Here is a 15,618-nt window from a genome sequence, read left to right as displayed (position 1 = left end):
CAAAGTTCCTATTGCCAAGAACTGTCAAGCAGTTCAATGTAGATTATATGTAAATACATTGGGTATTTTATTTTCAGACAAAAACAAACAAACTACTATACTGTTTTAAAGCGTGCATTCCACTCACCCAGCTTTAAACTACCCATTTTTAAAAGCAAGGGGTCACTAATTCTGTCTGTTGGCATCAGTTTATTTATGGTTTTTTTTCCTTGTTAGATACAATACACCAACATATCCAGAAAACATGACAGCTGTACAAACCCTGAGGTGTCCCTTGTGACAATGTTAAGCATTTAAACTGTTGTGAGATGCAATGTGCCTAATTGGCTGTGATTAATGTTGGTGAGTGAAACTCTTTATCTACACATCCATTCCCGACATTTGGAGTTGTTTCTTAACAAGCACAGTTCAGATCTAAGCCAAGGACATGAGGTTCTAAAAAAAATAACAAATAGTTATGTAAGTGTAACATCCAACTAGGGAGAAATGGGCTTCTTTCTTCTTTATTTTGTTTTCATATACTGAAAGATGACAATCAGCTAGAGACAAAAGTAATCATGGTTTATAAGACCCACCCAAGCTATGTTGGCAACAGTGCTACAAGCTTTCACGCTTCGTAGTTCTCTTCTCTTGTAAACAGCTATGTGAAGTCTGAAAGTGTGCACACCCTGATTTGGGGACTGCAAAAATCCCAGGCACATCAAAATATTATGTTGTTTCCTGGGCATATATGACATCTTTATTCAGGCCTTCTGTAAGTCTGGGTCCTACAAACATGATTCAAAAAGACAAAGAAAAGAAGCAAACTTCAAGCAGGTATAAAAAGAGAGTATTTATTCATTCAATTACATTTCTGAACACATTCAGGGACAACATTCAGGGCCACATTACTGTTTGGTGCTGTCCTTTGTTGTTGCTTTCCCCCCTGCCCCTAAACAATTTCAAATATTTTCCCATCACTGCTCACCCAAAAGAAATTAGAGCAATAAAGAGTTACATCTTCTGTATTGTCACTTCAGTCCTGTGTACAATAAGATTTTTGAGAGAACCTTCAAACAGCCTAGGAAACACAAGTCAAGAGTGCCAATTTGTCAAACAATGAAGCTGAACGTTAAAAAGGAAGCAAATGAGATTAGAGAGCTTCCTAGGCTGCAGCAGTCACAATATGAAGAAAACCATGATAATAGTGGAGGGAGGGAGGATCTTACAGTGTTTCTACTCTCCTGTCATCTTATATCTCTTAGCTACTTCCTCAAGAATGCATTGCAGTTGAAGCAGAATATATGCTACCAGCCGAGTAACTCTGATGAAATAATGTAAATAATACAGCGGGATCACCTAGCTACAGGATATAAAACTATAATCTGGGCCCCAGCCTTGTCACTCTGACATCTCTGTACCCGAGCCCTGACAGCAGTTTCTGATTTATTAACATTCTTGAAAGAACCATATAACCCCAGCCCAGCCACAAGATTATATGCTCAGTATCTGGCAAGTCTCCTAACGGGCACAGAGGATGATGTTGTAACTGCTAAGCATTTCAGAACACTGGCTTTTCTCTTTGCAGTTTACACAGCGGGTGGTTTTCTTGCCTGAGCCACCTAGGTGTGTCTTGCTAATATCATTCCTTCTCCTGAAACAACCTCTGGCTTCCCGTACTTTGGGCCCCTCTTTCTCTCTGCTCTAGGAACACAGCATTCTGGACCATAATTACTACAAGGAAGGGACTTTCCAGCATTCTGTGCTCAATGAAGACATTTCCAGATACAGAAGTTGTGTCCTGCAATCTAACTCTACTGGCACCTTGGAAGAAATGGCAGACAAAGTAGTTAAGGTGGTCACTGTGGAAACTTTGCAAACTTTGCTGTGCAAAATAACTCTATCTCCCTAGTGGGTTTTGTTAGGTTCCCCACCCCCACCCCCGGAGTACCCCTTTCTCCACGCTGCTTTTCAGTGTTTTGCTATAGCAATCAACTGCAGTAACTGTAGCCTGGTTTTAGCTGATCTTTATCCTTAAATCCAACACAACTGATATTTATTGCTTGTAAGCATAGGTCATTGCAAATACAGTATGCATATTTATTGCTTGTAAGCATAAGTCATTGCAAATACACTAAAATGTGGATGGGGATGAGGGTGGCGCTGTGGGTTAAACCACAGAGCTTTGGACTTGCTGATCAGAAGGTCTGCAGTTTGAATCCCCGTGACGGGGTGAGCTCCTGTTGCTCGGTCCCTGCTCCTGCCAACCTAGCAGTTCGAAAGCATGTCAAAGTGCAAGTAGATAAATAGATACCGCTCCGGTGGAAAGGTAAATGGCATTTCCGTACGCTGCTCTGGTTCGCCAGAAGTGGCTTAGTCATGCTGGCCACATGACCCAGAAGCTGTACGCCGGCTCCCTTGGCCAGTAAAGTGAGATGAGCGCCGCAACCCCAGAGTCATCCACGACTGGACCTAATGGTCAGGGGTCCCTTTACCTTTAGGCTACGCATCAGAGAAACCTGAATGTAAGAAGCATGTGATAAGAAGCACTAGCCACATGGCAGAAGACTATAGGAAGCAATGACTTTGGTAAAGCAGGCATCTCATCAAACAGCTAAAATGTTCATCCTGACCAAAGACTAAATTCACTTGTGTTGGTTTTCTTAATAAAATAAAGAAAAGAAAGAAGGAAATTTGGTATTTGTTGCTTGCATTGGGTCAGTAATTGTAGGTTGCAAATAGTGCAATGTAATTTTATGGAATCTGTACCTTTTGCCGCATCCTAGTATCCAGTGAAATGAATCCAGAGTTATAAATGCTCTTAATTAAATAACCACACCTCTTTTTTTAAAAAACAGTTGTATATCTACACAGAGTGACTTAACATATTGTTATCACTCGTGTCTACTATGCTGATGGGCAGGGGACCACATAGGTTAAACTTTGGGTTCTGTGCAAAGAAAATGATGCTGGGTACTGAAAGGAAAGGTAAACCAGCTAAATCACCCTGTCAGGTAAATGTCTCAAATACATCCCCACTATGCAGTCATTCCCTAAGCATCTTGACACAATACATCAGCGCCCCGCCCACCCCCCGAATACTATGGCACCACAAAACAGACACTTCCAACTTAGGCAGCTTTCACAAGTCATGCCAAGAAAGTATTTGAATCTATAATTCATCACACATGTATGTTCCTGTTAATGCCAGGCAGAATGTCGAAGGAAACCACTTTTAAATGGAACATATGTTTCAGACAATATAGAATGTGTACATAAATTCCCATGGGTGTAGGAAATGCTAATAAATCAATATTAATCAAGCACCCCTTGTTAAAAACTTGTTATTTTAAAATGTTAATCTAGAAACTTTCAAGCAAGCATTGAACTGATTTAGGCTTCAAATCCAGAATCTATTTTCAAAGCTTTTGATGCATGGAAACAGACTTCTTTCCTCTGTCCATATGCAGAGTGTTTTTGCCCTGTCACTTAATAATCACAGTTGCCACAGTAGGCAAGCAAGAAGCATCATCAAAATTCCAGGATGCATTCCAACCAAGCAAAAGCACTTAGGGTGTGAAGCGGGACCACTATGGGGTGTGTGGCCTGAAGAGAGTTCCAGGGGCCAGATAGGGGGACCTTGGGGTCACTTGGGGGCCATGGGTGTGAGGCTCCCCATCCTTGGCATAAACAATCCATAACATACCACTCAATGAGACAGGGTGATTGAGAAGAGGCAGGAGCAGCTGCTGCGTTTCCATATAATTGCTCAGACTGTTCTTCTCTTGACAGGAAGGATCAGGCAAAGGATGGCTACCCCAGTGCCTCTCACTGCTTGCACATCCTTGCTCCCTAGGCTGTGCAATGGAATGACTGGGCCCCAAAGAAGCCCCCGGATGAATGAGTGAGCGAGCAAAAAGAGGAAATGGCCACTGCTTCTAAGAAGACAAAGCCCAATCTGCTCACTCTCTTACTTGCTCTCTACAGGTGGTGAAGCACAGCTGAATGTCAGGGAAGGAGCCACCACTTGCCACTTGACCACCTGCACTCTCCCTGTAGGCGGCACTGTTATGTGGACTGGGATGACAAAGAGGGTGGGTTAGTAGACAGAGGTGGCTGCTTGCGGTTCATGTCCAATCTCCTCTGCATGGTGCCAAGAGAGGAGAGCTTATGTTTTCCTTGAAGTTCCATTGTACGTAACAGGACTTGCACACCATTCTCCTGAAACCGAAGCGGCTCACGTTTTCAGTGTTCCCAAATGCTTAGCTTTGGAGCATACAGAACAGCAATTCCTCTGTGTCCCTTCCTGAACGCTTTCACCAGAGTGACCCTAGGACCCGATCCTCAGCAGCTGACTCACCTCTTTTCACTCTGTCTCCAATCAGCACAGAAGGTGAGAAGATTTCTTCTCAGTAGCTACAAAGCTCTCATTTCTTGCTGACCAGGCAGCTCTTAGATGTTGGGGGCAGGGGCCCCACTAAAGAAATAATAGTCACAAGGTCTTTGACTCTCCCCCTGTAAACCTAGACCAGGACACCTGTGGTTACTTGGCCCTGAGACTTGCAGCCCAAACTCCTATACTAGGAAACGAAGCCCCACTAACAGTGCCAATTCTTAAGACGATGACTACTATGCCTTTAAAACACATTTGAAGAACACACACACACACACAGAGAGAGAGAGAGAGAGAGAGAGAGAGAGAGTTTATTTAGGAGTCCTGGGCACTGTAACTCCATGATGGGTAGACTACACTGCCCAGAAATCTTTGAGTGAAAGAATAATAGCATCGTAGAATTGTAGAGTTGGAAGGGACCCCAAGGGTCAGCCAGTCCAACCCCCTGCAATGCAGGAATCTCAGCTAAAGCATCCATGAATGTGCTTCAAAGGTGCTTTAAGGGTACCATGCGTCTGAACGCAGCCACGACTCTACAACAAAAACAGGATATTTGCCAAGACACGGGCATCATGACTTCAATGTCCTCTCACACTCACACACCAGCCTAGCGGACTCAAAAGTTTGCTCAGCATTCATGGCCATAACCATGGGGTTTGGGAAGACACCCCAACCATAGCTGTCAACTTTTCCCTTTTCTTGCGAGGAATCCTATTCGGAATAAGGGGAAAAGGGAAACGTTGACAGCTATGACCCCAACCCACCTCAGTCACAAAGTGCCAGTTTAACTCTTAGCCACAGGATGCTAACGCAACCTACCTTCTCCTCTAACGATGGTCTCTCTGACAAAAATCACCTTTCTGTCGGCGCAAAGAGGACTAGTAAAGGGAGAGGACTTCCCCTGCCCCGCTGGTGGTAGACCCGGGAGCTGCTGCGCGGACCAGGATGGCATCTTCCAGCTGCACCCTGGCGCGACTGCCTCTGCCCCAGCGGAGAAGGGGGCTGCAGCCAGCCGCCCATCAGCGAAAAGGGAGAAAAAGAAGCGCGCGAGCGTAGCGTGGCGGGGCAGATGCTTATAAAGAAACAAAAAGGCGCCTCCCGCAGGGCGCCGGCACTATGCCGCTGCTGCTGCTACTGCTGCTGCTGCCGCCGCCGCCGCGAGAGAACTGCTGAGGCAGCACCTACCATCCTTTTCTTGGTGTCGGACATGTCGCCGGCTTCGCGGCTCCCTCGGCTCCTGGCAGCAGTGACAGGGTGGGGTGGCGGGCAGGAAAGCAAGCGGCTGGCTCCCGCGGGCTGCTGAGAAGCTGCGAGGGGAAGGGAGTAGGTATAAAAGCGGCCGAGGAGACACGTAGCACTTCCCCGGACCGCCTTTCCAGCCCACGGCTCACACCCCGCGCCCTCCTCTCGCTCCTCCCCTCGCTGCTTGCTCTGCTCCCGGCTGCCACAGGCGGGAAGAGTGCGGGTTTTTTCTTCCTTCCCTGTGAGGGGAAAGGGCTCCGCGAGAGTATATTCACAGGAAAACTTCTCCTCTCGTGCCTGCGTCCTCCCCCCCCCCGTGCCAGTTAGGACCCGCGCTTTTTTATTGTTTAAATCGCCTCAGACGGCGCTCGCTTAACAAAAACGTGTGTTCTTGCTCGGATAGGGGACACCGTCTCACCCACGCGTTTCCCTGGCTATAGGTTTGCAGGCTGGTGCTGGACGGAGGCGAGGTCCAACCCTCGCCAAGAATCTCACCTTTGTGCAACGAACAAAAGCAACAACAACCCCGGGCTTTCCCTCGCCTTAAACGCTGGTTTAGGGAAGCCTGAGAGCAAAAAAAGCAAAGTACTGTATGTCAAAGGACACTTTGGGTGATTCTGGGCTGCGAAAGTGGCTGCCTATTTTGTTTTTCTATATAAACCCTGCTTCCCAGCCCAAAGCAGCTTGCAGTGACACAGCCACGCAGGCAAGTAAAGGCGCGATATATTAGGGATACTTGGAGGTGTTTATAGCACTTCCTTCTGGTCCTCGGCAGTTGTTATCATAGCCTATCACAGCCAGCCACATCCTCAGCACACCTTTAAAGCACTCTGATGACACAACAGTCATGGAGAATCAGCGGTTTGTCAAAGGCTGCTGACCTTAGAGAACTACAGTTCCCAGCACCCACGGAAACTACATTTCCCAGGATTCTCTGTGGCTGCTAAAGTGGCATAAGAGTGCTTCACATGTGTTCTAGAAAGAAGAAGCTGTAAGGTGGAGACATGGGCCGATGGATCATAGTAAGAATAACGACCCAACGGTGCAGTGGCGTAGCGTGGGTTGTCAGCACCCAGGGCAAGGCAAGTAATTTGCACCCCCTAACCTGTGGATTTGCGCCCCCTAACCCTAACCCCCAGATGTTGCGCCCGGTGCGGCCAGCCCCCCCTGCACCCCCCACGCTACGCCACTGCAGCGGTGTGTTTCAACCCTACAGGCAGGGCGTGAGGTGGCAGTGCTACCAGCACATTTAAAAGACACACACACAGCTTTCAGGCACAAAAGCAACACCGTGGCAGCTTCAGGCAGTAGTGCCATGAAAAGTCCTCTCCTCCATAAAGGTAAAGGTGACCCCTGACCAGGTCCAGTCGTGACCGACTCTGGGGTTGCGGCACTCATCTCGCTTTATTGGCCGAGGGAGCCGGCTTACAGATTCCGGGTCATGTGGCCAGCATGACTAAGCCGCTTGTGGCAAACCAGAGTAGCGCACGGAAACGCCGTTTACCTTCCCGCCGGAGCGATACCTATTTATCTACTTGCACTTTGACGTGCTTTCGAACTGCTAGGTTGGCAGGAGCAGGGACTGAGCAACGGGAGCTCACCCCGTCACGGGGATTCGAACTGCTGACCTTCTGATTGGCAAGTCCTAGGCTCTGTGGTTTAACCCACAGCACCACTTACCTTAATTCTTCTGTCCTTCCTCGCCTCTGCTTCAAGCCAACTGCATCCCTGTATTTTCTTTCACTCCAGCTGCAAAGAAGCAGCAGTGCTAGGAGAAGCTCACACACTTGAGACAATTTCCACAGGGGCTGCTCTTGTTAGCCTGCTGCTACATAAACAACAGGAAGCTTAAAGACAGGCAAATTTTATTATGGCATAAGATTTTGTGGACTGGAGCCCACATCATCTGACAAGGCCACTATATATAATACAGTATAGAAAGGGCAGGGATTCGTTGTTGTTTTTCAGGAATCCCTAGTATCAAGAGTAGAAAGCCAACAGTGCAAGATGCACAGCCTGCCTTGGCCCTAAATTGTTAAGTGTTGCCTTGGGGAGACTGGGAATGTGATGCTGAAAAAACTGAGTAGCTGTGTGTGCCATGGAGGTCCAGATGTGTGAGAACTTCAAATGTTATAATAATAATTTATAATAATTTATTATTTATACCCTGCCCGTCTGGCAGGGTTTCCCCATGTTGGCCCCAAAGAGCTGCTGCAGATACATTTAGGTGGTCATTCTTCATTTACTGCAGTAAGAAAGGCAATTTAATTGGAAAATAAATTTATGACACCTGTTCTTTCTTCTTGTCATGTGTGTAAATAGTCAGGGCCAGCCCAAGACATTTTGGCACCTGAAGCAAACCACAAAAGGGTGCTCCTTTCCCCGTCAGGGAAGAATGGGAGAGTAAAGGTCTACATTGGGAACAGAGGGCGGAGAGATAAAGCTCTACATCAGGATCTGCTGCCCCTGTGGATCCTGCCACCTGAGGCAGTCATCTCACCTGGCCTCCTTGGTGGGCCAGCCCTGTAAATAGCATTATAGTGGGAAGGTAAACCCGGCATACATCTTGTGGTTCATTGCACTAAAATAAACCCTTTGTACAGAACAAGCAATTGCTCTGTCACACATTTTAAGTGATATAGAAGGAGAACATGCTATACTCTATAAGCAGTTGATTACATAGATAAGAAAATGTAAAACCAAGCCATAAAACGTGAATAGCTAATCCACAGAAAGGTACTTATGGTGTGATAAAATTTCCATTATGTCACACAGACGAGTTTGAACCAACAACATGCTTAGAGTCTCTGTACTCATTTGGAATGTAATCCATTGAGATGTGTTTGTTTGTTTGTTTATTTGTGGCTCCAAGAGTTAAAACTGGGCTGGAAGATCCAGCAAAAGCTTTGTCACAAAGGAAATTGAAGTAAAGTGTTAGAATACTATATAACTGATGTAACTCCAGGTAGGTACAGATAAGCAGAGAGCCTTTTTTCAAAAGCAGCACTCTTCTCACTCCCTTCCTCAAAGAACTGCAATCTGTACACAATATTTCCTGGATAACATTTTAAACTGTTGGTCACTTTTGCTAACAAATATCTAAATAGAGTGAATATGTTGGCCTGAGATATTTCTTCTTGAACAAATAAAAACTGCCCCTCTGGCAACACAACACAGCTCCCTTCTTGTAATAATGAGGATTAGTACAGATTAGTATACATTTACTACATTTATTATTCTATGCTTCTGTTGTTTCAGAGGATTTACTTACTGTGAATTCTCTCAGGGTTGCTTTTTGTCCTACAGCTGGTGAAAAATAATATCTCATGAGCACATATTCTCATACTTGTGACAATGAGCTTCCCTAAGACAAGAAACATTATTCGAGCTTATTCAGGTATTAGTAAAATTAAGATGGCTGGCTGGGAAACTGGGAAAAGTGGGAGTGTGTGTTACTTCCCTGCACACATATCCCAGGTCTTCTAGCAGTTCATAAGTTGTTAAAAAAATAAAAATAAAGTGTCCACTGATAAGAGCAAGGGAAGGGGCTTGGCCTTTTGTTTTTTTTTGTTTCCATACACTGGCCCATTGACCAATGTAGTTGCTGACTGTTATTCCTAAATATGGTTTGTTCTCTTAGAACAATAAATTGCAAAACCTGAAAAATGCATACTGAACACTCATAGGTAATGGAGCGAAACTGGTTTACAAACAATGGTCCAGTTTGCATGTGAAGCCGAGCTAAACTATGGTTAAGCAAGAACACAAGGGTGTGAAAGTACAGGCTGTGACCATTTTGCGGGCATTCAATTGACTTGTGGGTCAGAAGAGGGCAAAACGGTTGAAATGGCAGCTAATAAATACCAGTTATCACCAGGGAACATAATCCAACAAAAACAAACTCACACCTCAAATAAGTCAAAGGTCTGCATGAAGAGGAAAACTCAAATTGATGTTTGTTCCGACTGAGCACTTAAGAGCAGTTTCCCCCAGGATTGGGAGGAAGCAGTGGGTCAAGAGGAAGTGTGGATAAACCCACAGTGAGTGCACAATAAATGGGAGTGTGAACACAGTCTCCACAAAATGAAACCAGAGATCCATCTCACTGTCTGGAGAGGGAGGTTCCAGGTTTTTATTGGAAGTGATTCAACCTCCCCAAGGATGGAAGTGAGTGCTACCCATGGAAATCAGTGGAGAACACCAACATCTTAGTAGTGGCTGGGCAGCAGCATGCCTACTGCCATGCAAAAGAATCAGCAGAGATAGGATTTACTACTCTATTGTCATATTCCATGAGAAAAAAACATTAATTTTTTAAAAAAGATTTTTATTAAGATTTTCAAATTTAATACAATAAAAAGAAAAATCAGAAAGAAAAAAGCAAAAAAGTTTAAAAACACATAAAGTTCACAATACTTATTTTCAGTAACATATTTCACTGACCTCCTCATACCTCCCCTTCTTGTATTCCAATTCAAATTGTTAGTTCAGCAAATCCTTATCCATAATTTTAACCTATTTATATACCCTATTTTTCCCCCCTATCACATTACAGCTAGAAACCCATTAATTTCTATCCAACATCATTCAACATTCATTAATTTTACAATATTTCTGTAAATAGTCCTTGAATTTCTTCCAATCTTCTTCCGCCGACTCTTCTCCCTGGTCACGGATTCTGCCAGTCATTTCTGCCAATCCCATACAGTCCATCATCTTCATCTGCCATTCTTCCAGAGTGGGTAAATCTTGCGTCTTCCAATACTTTGCGATAAGTATTCTTGCTGCTGTTGTAGCATACATAAAAAAAGTTCTATCCTTCTTTGGCACCAATTGGCCGACCATGCCCAGGAGAAAGGCCTCTGGTTTCTTCAGGAAGGTATATTTAAATACCTTTTTCAGTTCATTATATATCATTTCCCAGAAAGCCTTAATCTTAGGGCACGTCCACCAAAAGTGAAAGAATGTACCTTCATTTTCTTTGCATTTCCAACATTTATTATCGGGCAAATGGTAAATTTTTGCAAGCTTGACTGGGGTCATGTACCACCTATATATCATTTTCATAATATTTTCTCTTAAGGCATTACATGCCGTAAATTTCATACCAGTGGACCACAACTGTTCCCAGTCAGCAAACATAATGTTATGTCCCACATCTTGTGCCCATTTAATCATAGCAGATTTAACCGTCTCATCCTGGGTATTCCATTTCAGCAACAAGTTATACATTTTTGACAAAATCTTAGTTTTGGACTCTAACAGTTCTGTTTCCAATTTAGATTTTTCCACCTGGAAGCCGACTTTCTTATCTATATTGTAAGCCTCCATTATCTGATAATAATGAAGCCAGTCTCGCACTTTGTCTTTTAATTTTTCAAAACTCTGCAGTTTCAGTCTATCTCCTTCTTGTTCTAAAATTTCCCAGTATTTCGGCCATTTGGCCTCCATATTAAGCTTTTTCTGAGCTTTTGCTTCCATTGGTGACAACCACCTTGGGGTTTTATTCTCCAATAAGTCCTTATATCTAATCCAAACATTAAACAATGCTTTCCTGACAATATGATTTTTAAATGCTTTATGTACTTTAACCTTGTCGTACCACAAATATGCATGCCACCCAAAGACATTGTTAAAACCTTCTAAATCCAAAATGTCTGTGTTCTCAAGAAGCAGCCAGTCTTTCAGCCAGCAGAACGCTGCTGATTCATAATAAAGTTTAAAGTCTGGCAGGGCAAATCCACCCCTTTCCTTTGCATCAGTTAATATCTTAAATTTTATTCTGGGTTTCTTGCCCTGCCAGACAAATCTAGAAATATCTTTCTGCCACTTCTTGAAACAGTCCATCTTGTCCACAAGAGAAAAAAACAACATTTTGAAATAATCCTGCCAATGAAACGCCAGTGTAAATATAATATATTATTCCCATATTGCTGTTTTGGAGGTTGAGAGAGAGCAAGAGAGAGGTTCACAACAGCCATGCAATGGAGCCAATATCAATACTGCAGGTTACAGGTCAAATGCTTGTGAAGTTTGTCCTTGCATAATAGGTTTTAGGAAAAAATAACAGGAGCTTTTTTAAAAACAAACAAATGTGTATTAAGTTAAGCATTTAAAATACCCTCCTGTTTTGATGAGGTGTTGAAATACCCTTGTGTCTGCCCAAAGGAAACAGAGTACTGCACTCATCTTTAAAGAGGTTTGTTTTTCCCCCCTAATCTGAGGCTGAACATCCATAGTAACTCATGGGATTTTAACTTTTGCTGGGCTGGTTGCTCACTCGTGCTAGATTCGTTGCTTGCCCAGCCAGTAGGGACTGCAGCTAGAAAAGCGGGGATATTGCTTAAGAGGTTGCAAGGCTCCAGAATCCTGTGGATGGAAGGAATAAAGGAAACCAGTCTAAGTGCCTGAGGCTGCTTTTCATGGGAGACTACGGTAACTGGAGGGGAGCGACAGGCCTAACACACACACACACACACACACACACACACACACACACATCCCATTTGTTGCAGTGCTTCCCAGGTTGAACAGGTTGGCAGGAAAAGTAGTACAGTTTGCTCCTGAAATAAGCTGGCAGGGGCAGGATGAATTTTACAGCCTGAGGACCACATATCAGAGGTGGGTAGGGCCTGAAGCAAAAGTGGATGGAGCAATTCAAGTACAGTTTATCTACACACAGTCCAGAAGATGGGAAACTGCAAGCCTCAGCTCTGCCTCCTGAACTTGCAAAAGGAGCACAGACGATTGGGCAGGCTGTTGAGGAGGATGAAGAACTCTTAAGCCACATGTGTTGGATCCAACCTTAAGGTGGGGTGTGCTAGCCCTGCTGGACAAAGTGGGGCAGCAAAGGGAGGGGATTGCATGGACAGGTGGAGTCCCCCCAGCCCCAGGCGACTCCCGAGTGGAATAACAACTCAAGACAACGTGCTACGGAATTAAAATTGGCCACAACTTTGTTAAAGTTTCAGATGTAGGGAGACCTTGGCTTAGGCATTGGGCGTTTATCCCTCCCAGTCCCTGGCCGGGGATCTGGGGAACATCAGGGTTATCCAGAATGTGTGGGGATTGGGCTGGCTCTGGAGAACATATGTTCAAGCAGAGAGCCCGCCCCCCATTTCGCCGCCATTGCAGGGAAGAGCAATGACATCCAATTGGCGTATGGCCAATGCCTCCCCTCAAAACAACCCCTTTAACAGGGAACCCTGGGATCGCCGCTGCAGGGGGAGCGTGGGCCACTGCTTACCCCCCCCCCATTAAGGGAAGATAGAGTAAAGGATTCTGCCCAATGCCTGAAACCGCCAAAGTTGTGACATTTTGCTATAAGGAAGGCAAAACCTGCCAATGCAGGAAAATTCCTTTCCGGCCTTTCAACAGCGACCATAATGTAGCAGCGCCCTCGTACCTGTGGAGAAGAGATTAACCTGCAAAGGAAGGCTTAACTGAGGGAGGGCAGGGTGGGAGAAGCTCTGGAGCCAACTGACAATTCCCAGGTAAGATCCACCCTCTATTGTGTGAGTATGGCGGTCCCTCCTCCTACCTGGCCAGGTCCCCTGGCAACGCCTTCCCAGGTGGGATTGGGTAACTGCTTGAGGTAGGTGGAGACCTCCAGATTTCCAACCTGGGAAGGGCGAAGCCAGGCTATATGGCTGGGAGCCACATAGGATCCGGGGGGCTGCACGCGACCACGCAAAAGGTGCCCCCCATTTGATGTGGGGAGCGGTCATTCCTCTGTCTTAGAATCTGTAGGGCTGGTAATTATGTTTGGAGAGCGCTGCAGGGTCAGGGAGAGGTGTAGCATTTGGCAATGTGCCACAATTGTTAATTAGAATTTACATTTTTTAAAAGGTTGCAGTCGTGTCCACAAGCTGCTTAACACCAACCAATCTAAGCGAGTGTTAGTTAGGCAGCTCAAATGTTTGCTTAATGGTACCCATGTTCTCCAACACTGAATCGATTTCAGTAGCTTACTCTGAGGCTATGGGAAGAACTGGGGCAAAAGTTGCTATGAAGCCCCAGGCAGCGTAATAATTCTTCTGAACAAGTAAGAATGCCTGTGCAAAGGCTTGCACAAATATCTTGCATGACCTGGAAGATGTCAGGTGGTAACGACCTCATCAAACACAGGTTTATGATATACCACACATTTGTAGGGAGAGATTTCTCACGCAATGCTTTCATCACTGTTAATTGCACTCCTCTTGTATGTAGACAGGATTATGTTGTTGTGGCACAAAGGGGAGCCTGAAAAATGTAACCTTTAGTGTGAGTTTTGTTACCTCGCTCACGTCAACTGCCATTTATCACCAATATTTTAAAATGATACTAGTTTGCCCCTTACAAAGCTACAGTTCCAGCACCTTTGAAGAACTACAGTTCCCAATATTCTTTTTTATTTTTTTAAGTATGTGTTTTAAATGTGCTGCAATGTGCACAGATACATCCTCTTAAAAGCTTAAGAATTATGTTTTTGGCATTTATGGAAACATACATACGTTGTGATGTCAGAAATTTGTTGACATTTATTGCTCTTTTTTAATATTTCAAAAATCCCAAAGGGAAATGTTCAGAAACTGTTATATTTGTTGGCAAGTCTGCTGTAGTAGGGAATGATCTGCTGATTCCAAACACTCTCCCAGCTAAACTAACCAGGGTAACACCCAGCATCACAACATTGTATTTTACCAATGTTCGGCTTTGTTTATTCACTCACATCTAGCCCATTAATATCCCTCCCCAAGCAAAGATCCACAGTGGAGAAAATGACTTCAGGTTGACTGAAAATGAAAAATAGACGTTCAGCCTTCAGATGATCTCATCCAGCCCCTTCTTACAATGTTAAAGGGGACCATTTACCCGTCCTGGAGAAGTACTTCATAGTGGCTGGCCTTTGCCTTTGTTTACTTCTTACAGGGAAAGCGCAAGACTTGTTCAAGGGAAACACTTCAATGGAGTATAGGTAAGAACAGTTCCCAAGTTCTTGTGTGTCCTGGAGCTCCTTTGGGCTTCAGCTGTGCTGTTTCAGCACATTCAGCCACCCCAACAGCAATAAGGACTGGCCAGGTAGACCTTAAGCGGGTCCTACATGAATTCTGGAATGTAGTTCAGTAAACATTTAGGATGATGACACAACATAATCAATGGAGTAGTCTTGCCAGAAACCTCTTCTCTTGTAATACCAGCCAAATATATTAACAGAGCAGTGGCTTAACTCCACTGCTTTGGTACCACGCCCCTTCATCCAGTCTTTGGCTCTGAAACAGGAGTAGCCAACACCCTCCAGATGTTATTGGACTACAATAATTAATATTTTATATTTGCTGTTAGCTGCCCTGAGCCACCCTGAGCCCAATTTTTAATCTGGGAAGGGCGGGGTATAAATAAAGTACTATTATTATTATTATTATTCCACATCAGCTGTGGGAAAGGGCAGTAGATCAATGGCAGAAGGTCTCAGGTTTAATCAGCAGCAACTGAAGGCAGGGCTGGGAATGCCACTTTCTGAAATCCCAGAAAGCTGCTGCCAGTCAGTATAATGTCACTTCCTATGTTCCTCTGCAGCACTACACTGGCTACCCCTGCCCTAAAACTTTAGATTCTAAACTAGCCTTCCTTAACCTGGTGCCCTTTTAGATGTTTCACATCACAATTCTCGTCGATGCCAGCCAGAATGGCCAATGAGTGATATTTGTCATTCACTGAAATACCTGGAGGGCACCAAGTTGGAGAATGAAGGATGAATGGGGATGGAGAGAAGACCCAGAGACATAGTGTGAAAAGGGATACACAATTCTGCCCCCCACCCCAAAAGAGAGTCAAAGTGGATTATGCAGGTCTGAAAGACCAGGCCTACATACATCAAATGCAATCGCTGTCTTGGGCCAATGGTTTTGTGAAACTATCATCGTATTCTGGGTGTAACATTTTGTACGGCACTCAAAATCTGTCTTTGTGCTTTTGATGAATCTTATCTGGAAATGACCCAGTGATTAATTTAAAAGTAC

At 44.6% G+C, this 15,618-nt stretch overlaps 1 protein-coding gene across 1 annotated transcript in view; it reads right to left on the bottom strand.

Moving 5' to 3' along the window:
* PAPSS2 (3'-phosphoadenosine 5'-phosphosulfate synthase 2) overlaps positions 1-5,581 on the bottom strand; it is a 45,172-nt gene extending 39,591 nt beyond the window's left edge. The window contains exon 1 of the mRNA XM_053387403.1: positions 5,558-5,581. Coding sequence (XP_053243378.1) covers positions 5,558-5,581 — 24 coding nt within the window. The remainder of the gene's footprint in view (positions 1-5,557) is intronic.
* Between the last annotated feature and the right edge of the window lie 10,037 nt (positions 5,582-15,618).

Source organism: Podarcis raffonei, chromosome 5, assembly GCF_027172205.1.
Source record: "Podarcis raffonei isolate rPodRaf1 chromosome 5, rPodRaf1.pri, whole genome shotgun sequence".
Taxonomy (NCBI): domain Eukaryota; kingdom Metazoa; phylum Chordata; class Lepidosauria; order Squamata; family Lacertidae; genus Podarcis; species Podarcis raffonei.
The sequence above is the reverse complement of the archived record's forward strand: the minus strand, read 5'-3'. Positions and strand labels throughout refer to the sequence as shown.